General features: G+C 46.5%; 1 protein-coding gene across 6 annotated transcripts in view; it reads right to left on the reverse strand.

Moving 5' to 3' along the window:
• LOC135112965 (histone-lysine N-methyltransferase 2D-like) overlaps positions 1-14,334 on the reverse strand; it is a 109,328-nt gene that overhangs the window by 55,687 nt on the left and 39,307 nt on the right. For 5 of the 6 annotated variants that reach the window (XM_064028248.1, XM_064027928.1, XM_064027989.1 and 2 more), the window contains exon 2: positions 2,611-2,779. In XM_064028248.1, coding sequence (XP_063884318.1) covers positions 2,611-2,779 — 169 coding nt within the window. Of the gene's footprint in view, positions 1-2,610; positions 2,780-3,462; positions 3,928-14,334 lie in introns of those variants that run through there. The other variant, XM_064028330.1, reaches the window with a different exon arrangement.

A 14,334-nucleotide genomic window follows, 5' to 3' on the forward strand; every position in this document is an offset into this window, starting at 1 on the left:
TGTCACGGTGCTCAAGGTGTGAAAATTATACTTTACCAATAACAATTTTCTATGTCATCAGGGAGGCGTGAGTTAGGGGAGGCACTCTCAAACGTTTCACAGTCTTGTCTTAACAGGTTGTAGCGGAAGTTACCTAGATCTCCAAGAGTGTTTTTGCGTTTCCAGCGATGATCGAACAGAGGAAAGACACCAATGAGAACCAGACTAATAATATCTCTGTGGTCTTTGAAAATAGTGATTATGAGCGTGCAAAGCGCTTCAAAATACACCTCCAGTACACTCACGTCTATTGCCTCACCCCCTAATATTGCTGCAAGAGTTTCCTTCCTGCCGCCCCGGAACTGAACGCTTTCCAAAACAAGGCCATCAGGTCATTTTCCAGACTGAAATTGCTTTTGAATTTTTCCTCAACTTTGACTGGAGTTGCAATACTGATCTCTCTCTCTCTCTCTCTCTCTCTCTCTCTCTCTCTCTCTCTCTCTCTCTCTCTCTCTCTCTCTCTCTCTCTCTCTCTCTCTCGCACACACACACACACACACAAAACACAAAGCACACTCAATACTTTCCCAGAACACATTACATCTCGCCAGCTGTTCAACTCTTCCACTTATCTTATCATCTCTTCATCGTGTTCTTGTCAGTCTTCTTTTCACAGTCTTCCCTGAGGTCCCCGTTGCGTCGATCTACCCAACTCTCTATCTAACGCCCTAGTGTTTAATGCTGCCCATCTCTCACTGTGTACCGGGAGCTGTCCACTGCAAGCACATAATCCTGATGTTTATAGCCCCATGGATGTGGTTGACAGTCTTCACTACTCTTAATTTTTCAGGGTGCTCGTTATTGCCAGCCGTTTCCACACGAGAGAGAGAGAGAGAGAGAGAGAGAGAGAGAGAGAGAGAGAGAGAGAGAGAGAGAGAGAGAGAGAGAGAGAGAGAGAGAGAGAGAGAGAGAGAGAGAGAGAGAGAGAGTGCATTTTGTCATGACTAGGCTACCAGAACTATTAAAGGGACTGATGAATTAAATAAGAGTCTAAAAATTTTCCTGTGGCCCTGGTGACAAGAGCGTGGCGTTGGAAGGCTGGCCCACCCTGTTACCCCATGGCGTGGCTCAGACCATAACCCTTTCATCTGAGAGAGTTATTACTGCACTGCACGTCAGCTCTTGGCGGCGTTATTCCCCTCTTGATATGCTAATTTCCAAGACACGTGTTACTGAGATAAATGGAGTAAAACAACAACAAAACACAAATATACATCTAATATGCCAACATTCATCACACGCTTAAAAAACTCGTGACATTCATAAGGATCTCAGTGCAACTTTGCTTTGAAACTCGTGTGTATATATATATATTTTTTAAGGGTCTTATGATTCATCGCCAGAATTCTGAAGAGTTCACGGCGTTGCATTATGAAGGCTGTGTATTGTTTAAAGCCGAGCGTGCGGAGACCGACCCGTCAGGCGCTATCCCGGCGGTGGCAAGGCTTGGGTCGTGCTGGCATTTCGCATTAAAAACATCCTTGCAGGTTTCCCATAGCCATACACTATAAGTCTGCTCGACAGCCATGTGAGGTGGGTGGGAGATAAAGCTTACTGACGTGTTAGAAAGGCCGGTATAGAGGTCGATATTCAGAAACGTTGTGCTCTGTCAACTGGAGTATTTTCAAAGGCCACAGAGATGATTAACCGAATTCTCCAAAGTATCTCCCCTGTTTATAATGTAGGAATGTTGTTAATCTGTCATTAGAACCCTAGAAATATCCTTAAAGACCCGTGTGACTTTAGCTACAGCCTTCTGAAAGTAGTGGAAATGTGGCCAGGAATGTTTCAGAGTATGGTCTAGATTTGGATAACTGGTTTTGGTTTTGGTGTGCGTTAGGCCACGTGGCAACTCCTCGCCTCCACACTCGTAATAGGGATCTTGTTCTTCCTGTTGTTATACTGATAGAACGTAAAAAAAAAAAAAATCAATCAAAAAGATAATAAAATGACAATAATGAAACCATTTTGACGTCCTGAAGTAAATGAGGTGATAAAGATTAACGTGTTCCCCAATTAGCGAGGCCAGGAATACTCTGACTGGCTTACTATTATTGCCTTGTTTATCCTCTCTACACTCACACTCTCCTGATATCGTAATAATTTTATGGCTTATATGCAATTTTAGGATTATCACTTGTTATCGGATTCCCTTGCAAGAAATTATAAAGTTACCTGGATATATGCGGGTTATTATTATTATTATTATTATTATTTTCACACGATAGTTTATTAAGCATATTTACCAGGATTTTGCGCATTTAGAGCCAGAAAATTGTTAAACAGTTAATGGCGTGTTTAGTTGACTGGGAATTGCAGGAGATCAATTCATTATTTGGGTTTTTTTTTTTGTGCCTTCTTTATATACATCCTCTTACCCACCTCCTCTCTCTCTCTCTCTCTCTCTCTCTCTCTCTCTCTCTCTCTCTCTCTCTCTCTCTCTCTCTCTCTCTCTCACTGTACATTAATCCTAGACTTTTCCCTTTTTTTTTTCCATGAGCTTTCCCACCCCATATTTCTCTCTCTCTCTCTCTCTCTCTCTCTCTCTCTCTCTCTCTCTCTCTCTCTCACCTCAGTTGATCGATTTCTCGCATGATGTGCACGGGGGTCTGGTGGGCCTTGTCGTAGAGGCTGCGGAGTGCCGGCGGGCGGGAGGTCTCGGTGAAGAGGTCCGCGGTGGCCTGGTCAGTGTGGTGGTAGTGGTCCTGTCGCTCGCTGAAGCTCCGCAGGTCGCCCTCAGCTGCAACGGTAACAAATGTTTGCTTATTATTTACATCAGAACAGCCAAATGTGTGTAATATAACAGAACACTCAAAATATGTGCAGTAAACTAGAATTAAGTCAACAAAATAGATTTACAATGGAGGAAATGTGAAGTGTGTGTAATAGCGATGATCAGCAGTAAGGTAAGACAGTAAGACTCTATGTAACTGTTTGATTCGGATTTTTCCACCTTCTTACCTCACACCACTTCAAGAGGGGAGTATCAAGACACCAAAGAAACTAAATTGGCCAACTCGATTGGAACCCTTACCTACTTGACCAGTGCGTGCCAGTCAAACAGGCTATATTTATCTTCGAGTTTCTTTTTATGAGTCTTTCCCACCCTCCTTTACACGCATAAAGAAAAATAAATGTAAGACTATATTTAAACCTCACGTTGGAGTAAATAGCATGGAGTGTATCAATGGGAGGTGTGGGTGACACTAATTCAATCCATGTACATAGCAGTAGTGTGTTCCCACGGCGTGACTCAGTGAATGTGCCAAGGAACAGTACACGTCCCTCATCCGCCAACCCCCACCACCCCCTCCCCTTCCTTCCCTGCCTCACTCACGCACCGCCAGGAGGACACAACCCTGCCGTCATGTCAGTCTCAGATAACGTACCGAGCGAAATGTGGCTGCACGATTTACTACATACCTTGCAGAAACGCGTGGGTCTGGCGTGCCGCAAGGTCTCATCCTCACTACTTCTCACGCAGCAAAACTCGTTCTCACTTTTACTCCGTCTGCCTCGCGCGCACTCCACCAGGACACTGCAGACCACGCCAGCGAGCACAGGGAGTGGGACTCAGGCGTGTCCGGGAGTGCCCACAGACACACCTCTGTCCTCCCTCTCTCTCTCTCTCTCTCTCTCTCCTCCACGCACTTGCTTCACCTCTCAGGCGCCTCCTTCAGCTCCTCGCGGCACTGCACCTCCTCAGAGCCTTCACGCTTGCGCACCTAAGTCAGTCTGTGCCCCGTGACAAGGTGGGTCCGCAGTGTAAACTTGAGTAGCAAGGAAGGCGGCAACAGCAGGTGAGGCGTAAGTTTCGCGCACACGTCTCGAGGTGTAGTGAGGGTGTAACAAGAGGTCGAGTATTGCATTCCCCTCCCCTCTGACTCTCCCCCACGCCTCTCTCCGGCCCTCCTGCTGCTGCTTACAATGGTTCCTCGTCCTGCTGCATGCTCACGTTTCTTGTCGCACCTCCTTCCTTTCCTGCTTGTGCTGTGTCGTTTATTCGTATCCTGTTTACTTATTCCTCTCGCTTCTTAATTTTTGTGGAGGCCTAAACTATCTTTTCCTATAAGTACATTACCTCCATTACTACTACTACTACTACTACTACTACTACTACTACTACTACTACTACTACTACTACCATAATCGTACCTCTCACCATATCACAGACAAATCCGATCTAACACCAGAAGCCCCGATGACGACTTTGCAATGGCCTCTAAGCCGTAACTCTGCCCGCCTCGCCCCCATCTCCCTCCTATTCCCCCCCCTCCGGACCCTCAGGTAACCTCATACCTCCTCCTGAAACTCGTGCCCTCACCCTCGCCCGACCCTCCTCCCTTTACCCCTCAGCGCATACTTGTCCCTCCACCACCGCCGCATCCACTCAGCTGTCGCCTCACAGTTTCACGTCCCAAGTAGAGTAACACGGAGGAGCAAATGTGGGTACAGGAAGGGGAGGGAAGGGAAGGGAAAGAGGGAGGGAAAAGGGAGGAAAGATTAACGTAAGGCGAAAGGGGAGGAACGAAAGTGTGGATTGGGAGAGGCCAAGGTAGGTTTTGAGTTAAGAGAAGCACGGATTGGGTAAGTAGGTTGGGTAAGGATGAGTTAAGAATATATGGATAAATTTGGAGTTTCCTGTGTCTCATTTTTTTTTTTTTTGTAATTTTAGTTAATTTTTACTGTCACAATTCACAACATTTATTTATTCGTTTATTTATCACCTTATCTAATCTAACCACCGTGTACTGGTTACGTTAGGTGAGGTTGCGTTAGATTAGGTTCACAATATTATATTCAATGTTCAGGTTACGTTAGGTTGGATTCGAAGAGCCTCCTAACCCACTCAATACTACTACTACTACTACTACTACTACTAATAATAATAATAATAATAATAATAATAATAATAACAACTGGGACGGTAACAACATACATAACAAATACACATACAAGGTTATTCATTCACCACTGTAATTTTGTCAAGCAGAGTAAAGCAGACAAATATGATCCTATCGTAATAACAAGGAATGAAGGCCAAGGGTATATATTTTCCCAGGTTCAAGGCCGTGTCTCCAATTTAAGCCTCGTCTGGGAGGGAACAATGCCTACCCACGCTATTCAAATGTCTGGCTGGCTGAGGGTGGGGGGGGCGGCCTTCTAAAGATGTTATCATACCTCCGCCATTGTGTACTGAACCTTTCTTTTTAAAAAATATGTCATGAAGGTTATCACAATGTATCGCTGTATCGAAGCACAACTCAATACTGTGAACATCTTACTAGTTCTTTACTCGCTCGGGGTCGTTACTTTGTTTAGCGCAGAGTACCCTTCAAGCTACCATTTTCTATAACATATGAAACAATCTGAGAAGAAAACGTAGCCTTTTAGGGTACACTCATCCTGTCCACTGCGGCTCGTTGCCCGTTCCCCATGTTATTTACGTACACTAAGCTTACTTACGTGTTGTGCACAAAATAGAATAAATATAGCGTCTACGTAGATTTTAACTCAAGGGGATGGTGTGTGTGTGTGTGTGTGTGTGTGTGTGTGTGTGTGTGTGTGTGTGTGTGTGTGTGTGTGTGTGTGTGTGTGTGTGTGTGTGTGTGTCACATGCGTCATAATACAACAACTTTACGAGGGAGATGAAAAACGCGGAAACTCAAAAATAGCAGATCACGTTGCTATAATGAGAGAGGAGAGGAAGTGATGGGGTCAGGAGAGGGCGGGAAGGCGGGCGGGAGGAGTGGCGGGTGTGTAGATATATTTACAGCAGGACGTGCCTCACCTGGGCAGCGGGGCGAGAGGGAGGCACGTGCGAGGAAGGGGCGGAGAAGTGAATGGGGTGCACGTGGCCTCAGTAGGGACGGCAGTGATAACTTTGCTTGGGGACGTGTACTGCCTGAGCTGACGGCGACGCGGAGTGCAGTGACTGAGCGATTTCTCCATAACAATAATAATGCTGCTGTACAACGAAGGAGGGCGTGCATGATTACAGTGAGACTTGTATACAGTAATCGTTGTCCTCGTCACAATATCAGCGAAAACATCGGATTCTATTTATTACTGAAGAAAGTCAACATGTATTCTATTTCCGGTCAGTGTGTCCCCCCACGGCGCGGTTCTCCACCACCAGGAAGAGAGTGTCTGTTTCAGTTCGAATGGGGGAAAAAAAAGTTGTAGTGATTAAGTAAATGAAAATTCGAAACGTGACTAATACACGCGTGTCTCCATGAGCTACTACAATGGCACGTGTACAGCTGCTGGTGTGGTGCTGCATTTGACACCAGTAAAACATTCTCAAACACTTCCGGCGAGGGCACTGTAAATACACACGCCAAATATCCGATGCGTCTCCCACCCCAGCACCGCCTCTGCGTCACGCCGCACACCCTGCAAAGCTACATCTGTGACCACGAAAACTTTTTTTTTTTTTCAACAAAACATTTTAAACAAGGAAACAAAGCCGCCGCCGCCGCCCTCCCCACAGCACCTCCCTCGCCTCCCCATGACGACAGCCTCCATGGCTTCCTGCCACCGGCGCCGCTGTTCCCTGAGCTACAGCCGCGCCAGCCCGAAAGAAATTTGTGAGGTGACCTGCCCCGCCCAATTTCCAGCCGCTTGAAGGGCGAAGGATTTCTCTCTCTCTCTCTCTCTCTCTCTCTCTCTCTCTCTCTCTCTCTCTCTCTCTCTCTCTCTCTCTCTCTCTCTCTGAAGTGAGGGGACTGGAGGAGGACTAGGAAGCAATATCTGGCAAGTCGGTATTTACGTGTCTACTTGTGACCTCCACTGTGCTGGCCTTTGATAGTCCCCTTCAAAGTCTCCAGCCGGCGGTGGAGGAGGAGCGGGCGGGAGGGCCGGGGAGGCAGCTCGTGTGTGATGGGCGGCGAGGCGGGGGAGGAGGGCAAAGGGTGGTGAAGAGACTATGAAAAGGGGCCATTAGAGCAAACTGTTCCTCCTCCCCCCCCTACTCCCCCTCCTTCCTTCTTCCTCATTAATGCCTCATCTCCTCCCCTCCGCTCCCGTCCCCCCCTTCCCCATGCACCTCCCCGGCACGGCCCTGCACGCCCCTCCTTTCCGCCAGCCTCTCCTCCCCCGCCTGTTCATGGTTGCCTTCCCTCCTGCTCCCACTGCCACTTTAACTACGTCCATCCCTCAGTCGCCCTCCTGCCCTCCCACTGCTTTCCCCCTTCCGTCTCTGCCTCTCTCTCTCCTTCCCTAATCCTATTTTCTTCTTTCCCTCTCATTCTCGTGCGTTCATATCATGCCCTAACCTTACTACGACTCGCGGAATTCCTGTCTTGCTCCCCTCCTCTCTCTCTCTCTCTTTCTCTTGCACACACACACACACACACACACACACACACACACACACACACACACACACACACACACACACACACACACGTGATGACACTACATAGCACCCTGACCTTTCACCTCCCCATGTGACTCCCACGCCATGGACTCGTTAACCTTACACACACACACACACACACACACACACTGACTACCAAACTAAGTGACTGACCAACTACGGAACAACACACTTGAGAGAGAGAGAGAGCGAGAGAGAGAGAGAGAGAGAGAGAGAGAGAGAGAGAGAGAGAGAGAGAGAGAGAGAGAGAGAGAGAGAGGTAGAGACAGACAGACAGACGGACTAACGGACAGACGGACAGATAGACAGACAAGTTGATTCATGAACAGACAAACAAGTAGAAAAGACAGTTTGACAGACAGACAAACAGACAAACAAAGAGACAGATAGATACACAGATAGACAGAGAGAGAAAAAAAGACAGAGACAGAGGGACGGAAACACACACACACACACACACACACACACACACACACACACACACACACACACACACACACACACACACACACACACACACACACACACACACACACACAGGTCAAACCAGTAACATAAAGATTCCAAATCCCTGGGTTTCAAATGCAATGTTGCCCTTTATCACATTTCCTTTCTCCTCTACTATTTTATCAAATCCTTCTTCTCTGCTTCTCCTTTCATCATCATCCTCCTTCTCCTCCTCCTCCTCGTCTTGCTCTTCTCCCTCCAGCTCCTCTCTTCCTCAGCCTCCAGCGGTAGTATAGATCAATAGAGTTTGTCGCAACCCTACCTGCGGCGCCTCGCACCCCCAATGCCCGGATGCAGGGCAGAGGGATGGAGCAGGGCAGAGGGCACGGCGAGTGGATGGGCATGCAGGGTGGATGAGAGGAGATCAGCGCCTAGGAGGGGAAGAGTGCAAAAGAACGGGCTACGAGAGAGATCTAACCTAACCTAACCTAACCCTAACCTAACCTAACCTAACCAAACCTAAGCTAGCTTAACCTAACCTAACTTAAGAAGATAGGGAAGAGGGAATGGGGATGTATGAAGTTATATGAAGGGGAAGTGAAAGAGCTAGATAGACCCGAGGATAGAGATATAGAAGAAAGGACTGGGCATGGAAGGAAGCAAGCAGGGAGAATCAAGAACCAGAAAAAAAAAGGATGGAAGATAAGGAAGAGAGGAGGTGGAGAAAAGTGATACGAAGGAAGTGAGAATTGAGAAGTGACGAGGATAGAGAGATAGAAGGAAGGCCTGGGCATGGAAGGAGGCGAGCAAGGGGCACCAAGCAAGGATGGAAGACAAGGAAGAGAGAGAGAGAGAGAGAAAGAAAGGAGGCGGATAAAAACTGATACGAAGACAAAATGAGAACTAGATAAACCCAAGAACAGAAAGAAAGAAAGAAAGAAAGAAAAATAAATAACAGGTCATTGAAGGAACACATCAGAGGAACCACGGAAAAAAAAAGACAAACAAGAACACTTAGGGCAACGCAGACAAGATCGAGAATAACATGTAGAGCAAAAACAGACACAAATCAGGAGGAGGGGGGGGGGACAAATAGCGAATGTTGAGGCAGGTAAAGGAAGATAGACAGGCAGGGAGGCAGGGAGGGAGTGAGTGAGCGAAGGAAGGCACGGAAGGCGGTGGTTACGAGGAGCGGCACAGGCGGCTGGAGCATTGGCAAGGTAGCGTGAGGTCTGTTTCTGTCGTAAAGTGATATCCAGCCTGCCCGCCCGATTGCCCGGAGGTGGTGGTGGTGGTGGTGGTGGTGGTGGCAAGGCAAGGGTGTCACAGTATTGGACATGCGCTTCAATAGATGGAACAGGGAAAGACTGACGGGTGGAGAGGTGCAAGTATGGTGATAAGGATGGAGATAAATAAACAAATACTTGTATCACACGCGTAAGACTGCAGGGAAGAGGGAACAGGGAACAGGGAAGGGAGGAGAGCAGAAGAGAAGGAGAAACAGATAACAGAAGAGGAGGGAAGGGAAGGGAAGGGAAGGGAAGGGAAGGGAAGGGAAGGGAAGGGAAGAGAAGAGAAAAGGAAGGGAGAATAGAAGAGAGGAGAAGAGAAGAGAAGGAAAGGGAAGATAAAGACAAGAGAAAAGAAGGGAATGGGGAGAGAAAGGAAGAGAAGGAATTGAAAAAGAAAAGAAGGAAGGAAACGGAGAAGAGAAGAGAAAGGAGAGAAAAGAAAAATAAATAAAAAAAACATCAAAAGAGAAGAAAGGAAGAAAAAGAAAAGCTAACAGAAAAAAAGAAAAGAAGAGAAAAGAAGAGAAGGGAAGGGGAGGAAGGGGAGGTCGCTGCCACCCCCTTCCCCAGCACCCACCCCCCTTTGTACCACACAGGTTTCATCTCCCTTTAAATCAAGTGAAACCCCCGATGGTCTGCCCAGGTGGCGCCACCAGTGTTTATTTACCTAGAGGGACGGGGGGCGGGGGGCAGAGGGCAGGGAGGGGGGCCGAGGGGAAAAGTTGGGAAGGGGAGAGGGAATGAAGCCAGAAAAGTTGCCGAGTAATAATGAATGGAAGGGAAAAGAAGGACAACTGAAGGATCGTAAGGCCCATCTCTCTCTCTCTCTCTCTCTCTCTCTCTCTCTCTCTCTCTCTCTCTCTCTCTCTCTCTCTCTCTCTCTCTCTCGCTCTCTCTCTCTCTCTGTTTTTCTGTCGAGAGAGAGAGAGAGAGAGAGAGAGAGAGAGAGAGAGAGAGAGAGAGAGAGAGAGAGAGAGAGAGAGAGAGAGAGAGAGAGAGAGAGAGAGAGAGAATATATGAACGTCACGAGACAGACAGACGGACGGACGGACAGCTGTCTTTCAATTATCAACTAGGAAAGATATTTTAGGGAAATAGCAAAGGAGGAGGAGGAGGAGGAGGAGGAGGAGGAGGAGGAGGAGGAGGAGGAGGAGTACCAGTAAAGCTCCACCAGGATATGACACACACACGCACGATGACACACACACACACACACACACACACACACACACACACACATATATAGACGTCATTTCCCTCCCACCCTCCTTCCTCGAACATCAAGCGAAGTCACGAGTGATGGAAGAGGGCAGCGGTGGGGCAGGAAGAGGGGAGGGGAAGGGAATGGGAGGCGAAGGGGAGGAGAGGAGGGGCGAGGAGGCGGCGTAGGAGGAGGAGGAGGAGGAGGAGGAGGAGGAGGCGATCTGGTAGTGGTCCTGTGATGATGACGAAAGGGAGGAGGAAGTGGCGAGGAGGAGGAGGAGGAGGAGGAGGAGGAGGAGGAAGAGGGGCTAGCTAGTGTGTGTGTGTGTGTGTGTGTGTGTGTGTGTGTGTGACCAGGGTGAGGCAAGTGAAGTTGTGGGAAAACTGTGTGTGTGTGAGTGTGTATGTGTGTGTGTGTGTGTGTGTGTGTGTGTGTGTGTGTGTGTGAGAGAGAGAGAGAGAGAGAGAGAGAGAGAGAGAGAGAGAGAGAGAGAGAGAGAGAGAGAGAGGGACAGTGCTTCGGTCAACACACTTCGTTTACTCTGGTTGCTTATATAACCGCATTCTGAGCTAAATATAATTCTCTCTCTCTCTCTCTCTCTCTCTCTCTCTCTCTCTCTCTCTCTCTCTCTCTCTCTCTGAATACAACCAAGCCCTCACAAAGCATAAAATTCCTGAGTGTTGAAGAAAACCACAGAAGCAAGGAGGAAACAGAATACGAAAGTGAAAGAGACAGAAAAAAAAAAAAAAAAGTAAGTTGGTAAGATTCAGCGAGGCGGCGCGTCACGTGACAAAGACAGGGACGTGATGGGGCTTTTAAAGGACTCCCCGCTGCAATGGAAGTAGACAGCCCTGAGAAAGCATAAGCGAGTATTGGGTTTCATTAATCGCAAATTCTCTCGTTCAAAAGCAGAGATGTAATTTCATCTTCCATTATAAGAAAAAAATAAAAAATAAAAAAATATGAATAAACTGGTCCAGACTACTTGTGAAAACCTCTCCCGCGCACTGCTTCTCTTTCCTTTCTGTTGTGTTCGTCCCTCGCCTCGCCTCGCCTTGTCTTGTCTTGTCTCGTCTTGGACCGTATTCTCAGACACTCCTGCGTCACACCACTACTTCGAGAAGGCTCTGGTTGAAGTTACACGGGTTAGAAGATTGTTTTTTATGCTTCTAATGACAAACTAATAAGATTTGTACATTATCAACAGGAGAAACCCTCGTGAGAATCCGACTACTCAACTTTGTGGCCTTAGAAAACAGTCTTAGTGAGAACAATACGCGCCCTTGTCTCGCGGAGTAGGAAAGGAAGCCTCGCATGGAACGCTGACAAAAGACACTCATCCACTTCTGTGCGCAATGAGTGGACACAAAATCAACGCCTTGTCCTTGGGGGTTTGACTTGGCTAATCCTTCCAGCACCGCGGCGTCACTTTCATGGCATTTGCTCCACTGCTGCTGCTGCTGCTGCTGCTGCTGCTGCTGCTGCTGCTGCTGCTGCTGCCACGGTTGTCTTTTGTTTAGTCTTTGTGAACACTCAGACCACCGTGAAAATTGTTTGCTTGTACTACACTGTAAAAAGAGAGAGAGAATAGGAGGTTTTTCTCTGTCTTTTTTCTTTTTCGTCCCAAGGTTAATGAATTATTTACGAGACTAGTATAAAAAGTGTGTAAAAGTTGTAAGTGAGGGGGAAAAAAGTCAAGCAGCGATAGGATTTAGTTTATAATGATGGTTTTCGTTATCGAGGCGTTAATAATCATTTCGTTTCTCATCCACTCAATCATACCTTATCTTACTACATAAAAAAAAAAGCTGTAAGAAAAAAATTTGTGAAGCAGTAAAAGGATTAAATTTATATTTGAATTCCCCGTTACTGAAGGATTAAATCATCTCTTATTACTCATCCAGCCAGTTATATATTTATTCCATAACAAACTGCACGTACGTAATTATGGCGAGCATTTGTCTGGCGGTGAAAGGACTAAATTTACAATGGAATTCTTGGTAATCAGTCAATAATCACATCTAATTACTCATTAACTGCAATTATATACCTTTCACTTACACTATTCTGGCTTACACTTGATTTAGTAAAGTGAGAGAGTCAGCTTATTCTTCTTCTATGGCGATGTTTCTAATTCAGTGTCGGAACCTGAGCTGTCGACCCAAATTAAGTGTAATATGATTCTGTTCGACGCGGTGGCTCTTTTCACACACTCTCTTTTTCTCAGGATAACTCAATCTTTGATATCGCCATTCCCTGCACGAGTTCATTTTATTCTCAGATCCGGGTTAAATAATTCATACGTGTCACAGTGGGCAGCTCGTCTGGCAGTAAGGCCGCGGACAGGAGTGAGTTTGTTAGGTAAGGTGAGGTGAGGTGAGGTGAGGTGAGGTGAGGTGAGCTAAGATTAGTTAAGGTAAGGTAAATTGGTGTAAGGTAAGGTTAGGTAAGGTAAGGTAAGATACAGCAAGGCAACTTAACCTAACCTATCAATATATCTCCCAAATGTTGGTGTGGCGATGGTCTTCACGCAGAAACAGTGCTCCACGTGACATGATAACAAACACCCACTGAAATACAGGTCACGGAGTAAAGTGATCCACAGTTAACTTACAATCAAGGCACTAAATTACATCTGCTTGCTATTTGAACACAACTCAACCCAACTGCGTCACACCGCCACTGACAGATTCATATCCTTAAAAGTTTCGGCACGACTTTTAAAAGGTTTCAGTGGAAGATATTGAGGTTTTCAAGGGAAGGGGGGTGGTAGTGACTATAGTGATGGTTTACTAAGAATTCTCCACTAACAGGAAAGACATCCGTGAGAACCTGACTATAATGGTCTCTGTAGTGTTTGACAGGATAGAGACGATAGAGGGGTCGGCCAGATAGCACGTGAGGTCAGCGCCGGTCTTAACGTGACGTCAGCTGTCCTCCCGCCTCCCCCCTCAAACTCTCATATCCCTGCCTCATACCCTCTCCTGTCTGAACACAGCCATCCTCCTACCCTGATGTGTGACAATAATGGAGAGAGAGAAAAAAATAACAAGGAAAAATGTGTAAAGATAATGAATAACAAGCACATCAGTCAGTGAAGGAAGGAGTGGGGCTGGTGACGCACTGCTCGCTGTCACGTGGTTTTTGAAAGTACTATAAATATTCTTCATGATAACCCAAGACGTTGAAGCACATGGGTAAGAGTTGCAGCAAGTTACGGACAGTTGCCCAACGTGTAGTGAGGTCATGTTCTACGAAGGGTCTCCGGCAAAAAAGAAGTATCGGGCAACTGTCTTCATCCATCAGTTTTCTTTTTTTTTTCCATCTTTTGGAGTTTTTCATACATTCGCCACTACTGACGGTTCTACGCAGTCACCAGTCATTAGTCAGGATAGAGTGAATAATTATCTAATTATAGCGGATGATTAACTTCGCATGAATTTAAACTTCTTTAATAACAACAACAAAATAAAATCACGAGCTTAATATAAACCACTAGTGATATCTAGAGTAAATATCAAAGCCATGTCGCGATTCTCAAGGTTTAACATCTACCAAATAACTGACCTATATATTAATTTCGGTACAGACAAAATTCACTCAACTTTTTTTTAACATCACCCACTGTACACTCGTCTGATGGCGCAGCACCAAACACAGCGCTTGAACCCCATATACCACCACCACCACCACCACCACCACCACCACCATCAATCAGCAGTGGTGGTGGTGGTGGTCATCTGGCACACTGACGAGCCATCAGTCGTATTGGTGTGACCTGCCCCAAAGGCCATCGCGCCGTGTTTGCGTCCTGCGCCTGAAGTCCTGCCACAGGTAAACTCTCACCTCAAGCATTACACACACATCATTATCTACCTCCCCTAAATAATGATGATGATAGTAATAATAATAATAATAATAATAATAATAATAATAATAATAATAATAATAATAATAATAATAATAATAAA

The sequence above is a fragment of the Scylla paramamosain genome, chromosome 1 (genome assembly GCF_035594125.1).
Source record: "Scylla paramamosain isolate STU-SP2022 chromosome 1, ASM3559412v1, whole genome shotgun sequence".
Taxonomy (NCBI): Eukaryota; Metazoa; Arthropoda; class Malacostraca; order Decapoda; family Portunidae; genus Scylla; species Scylla paramamosain.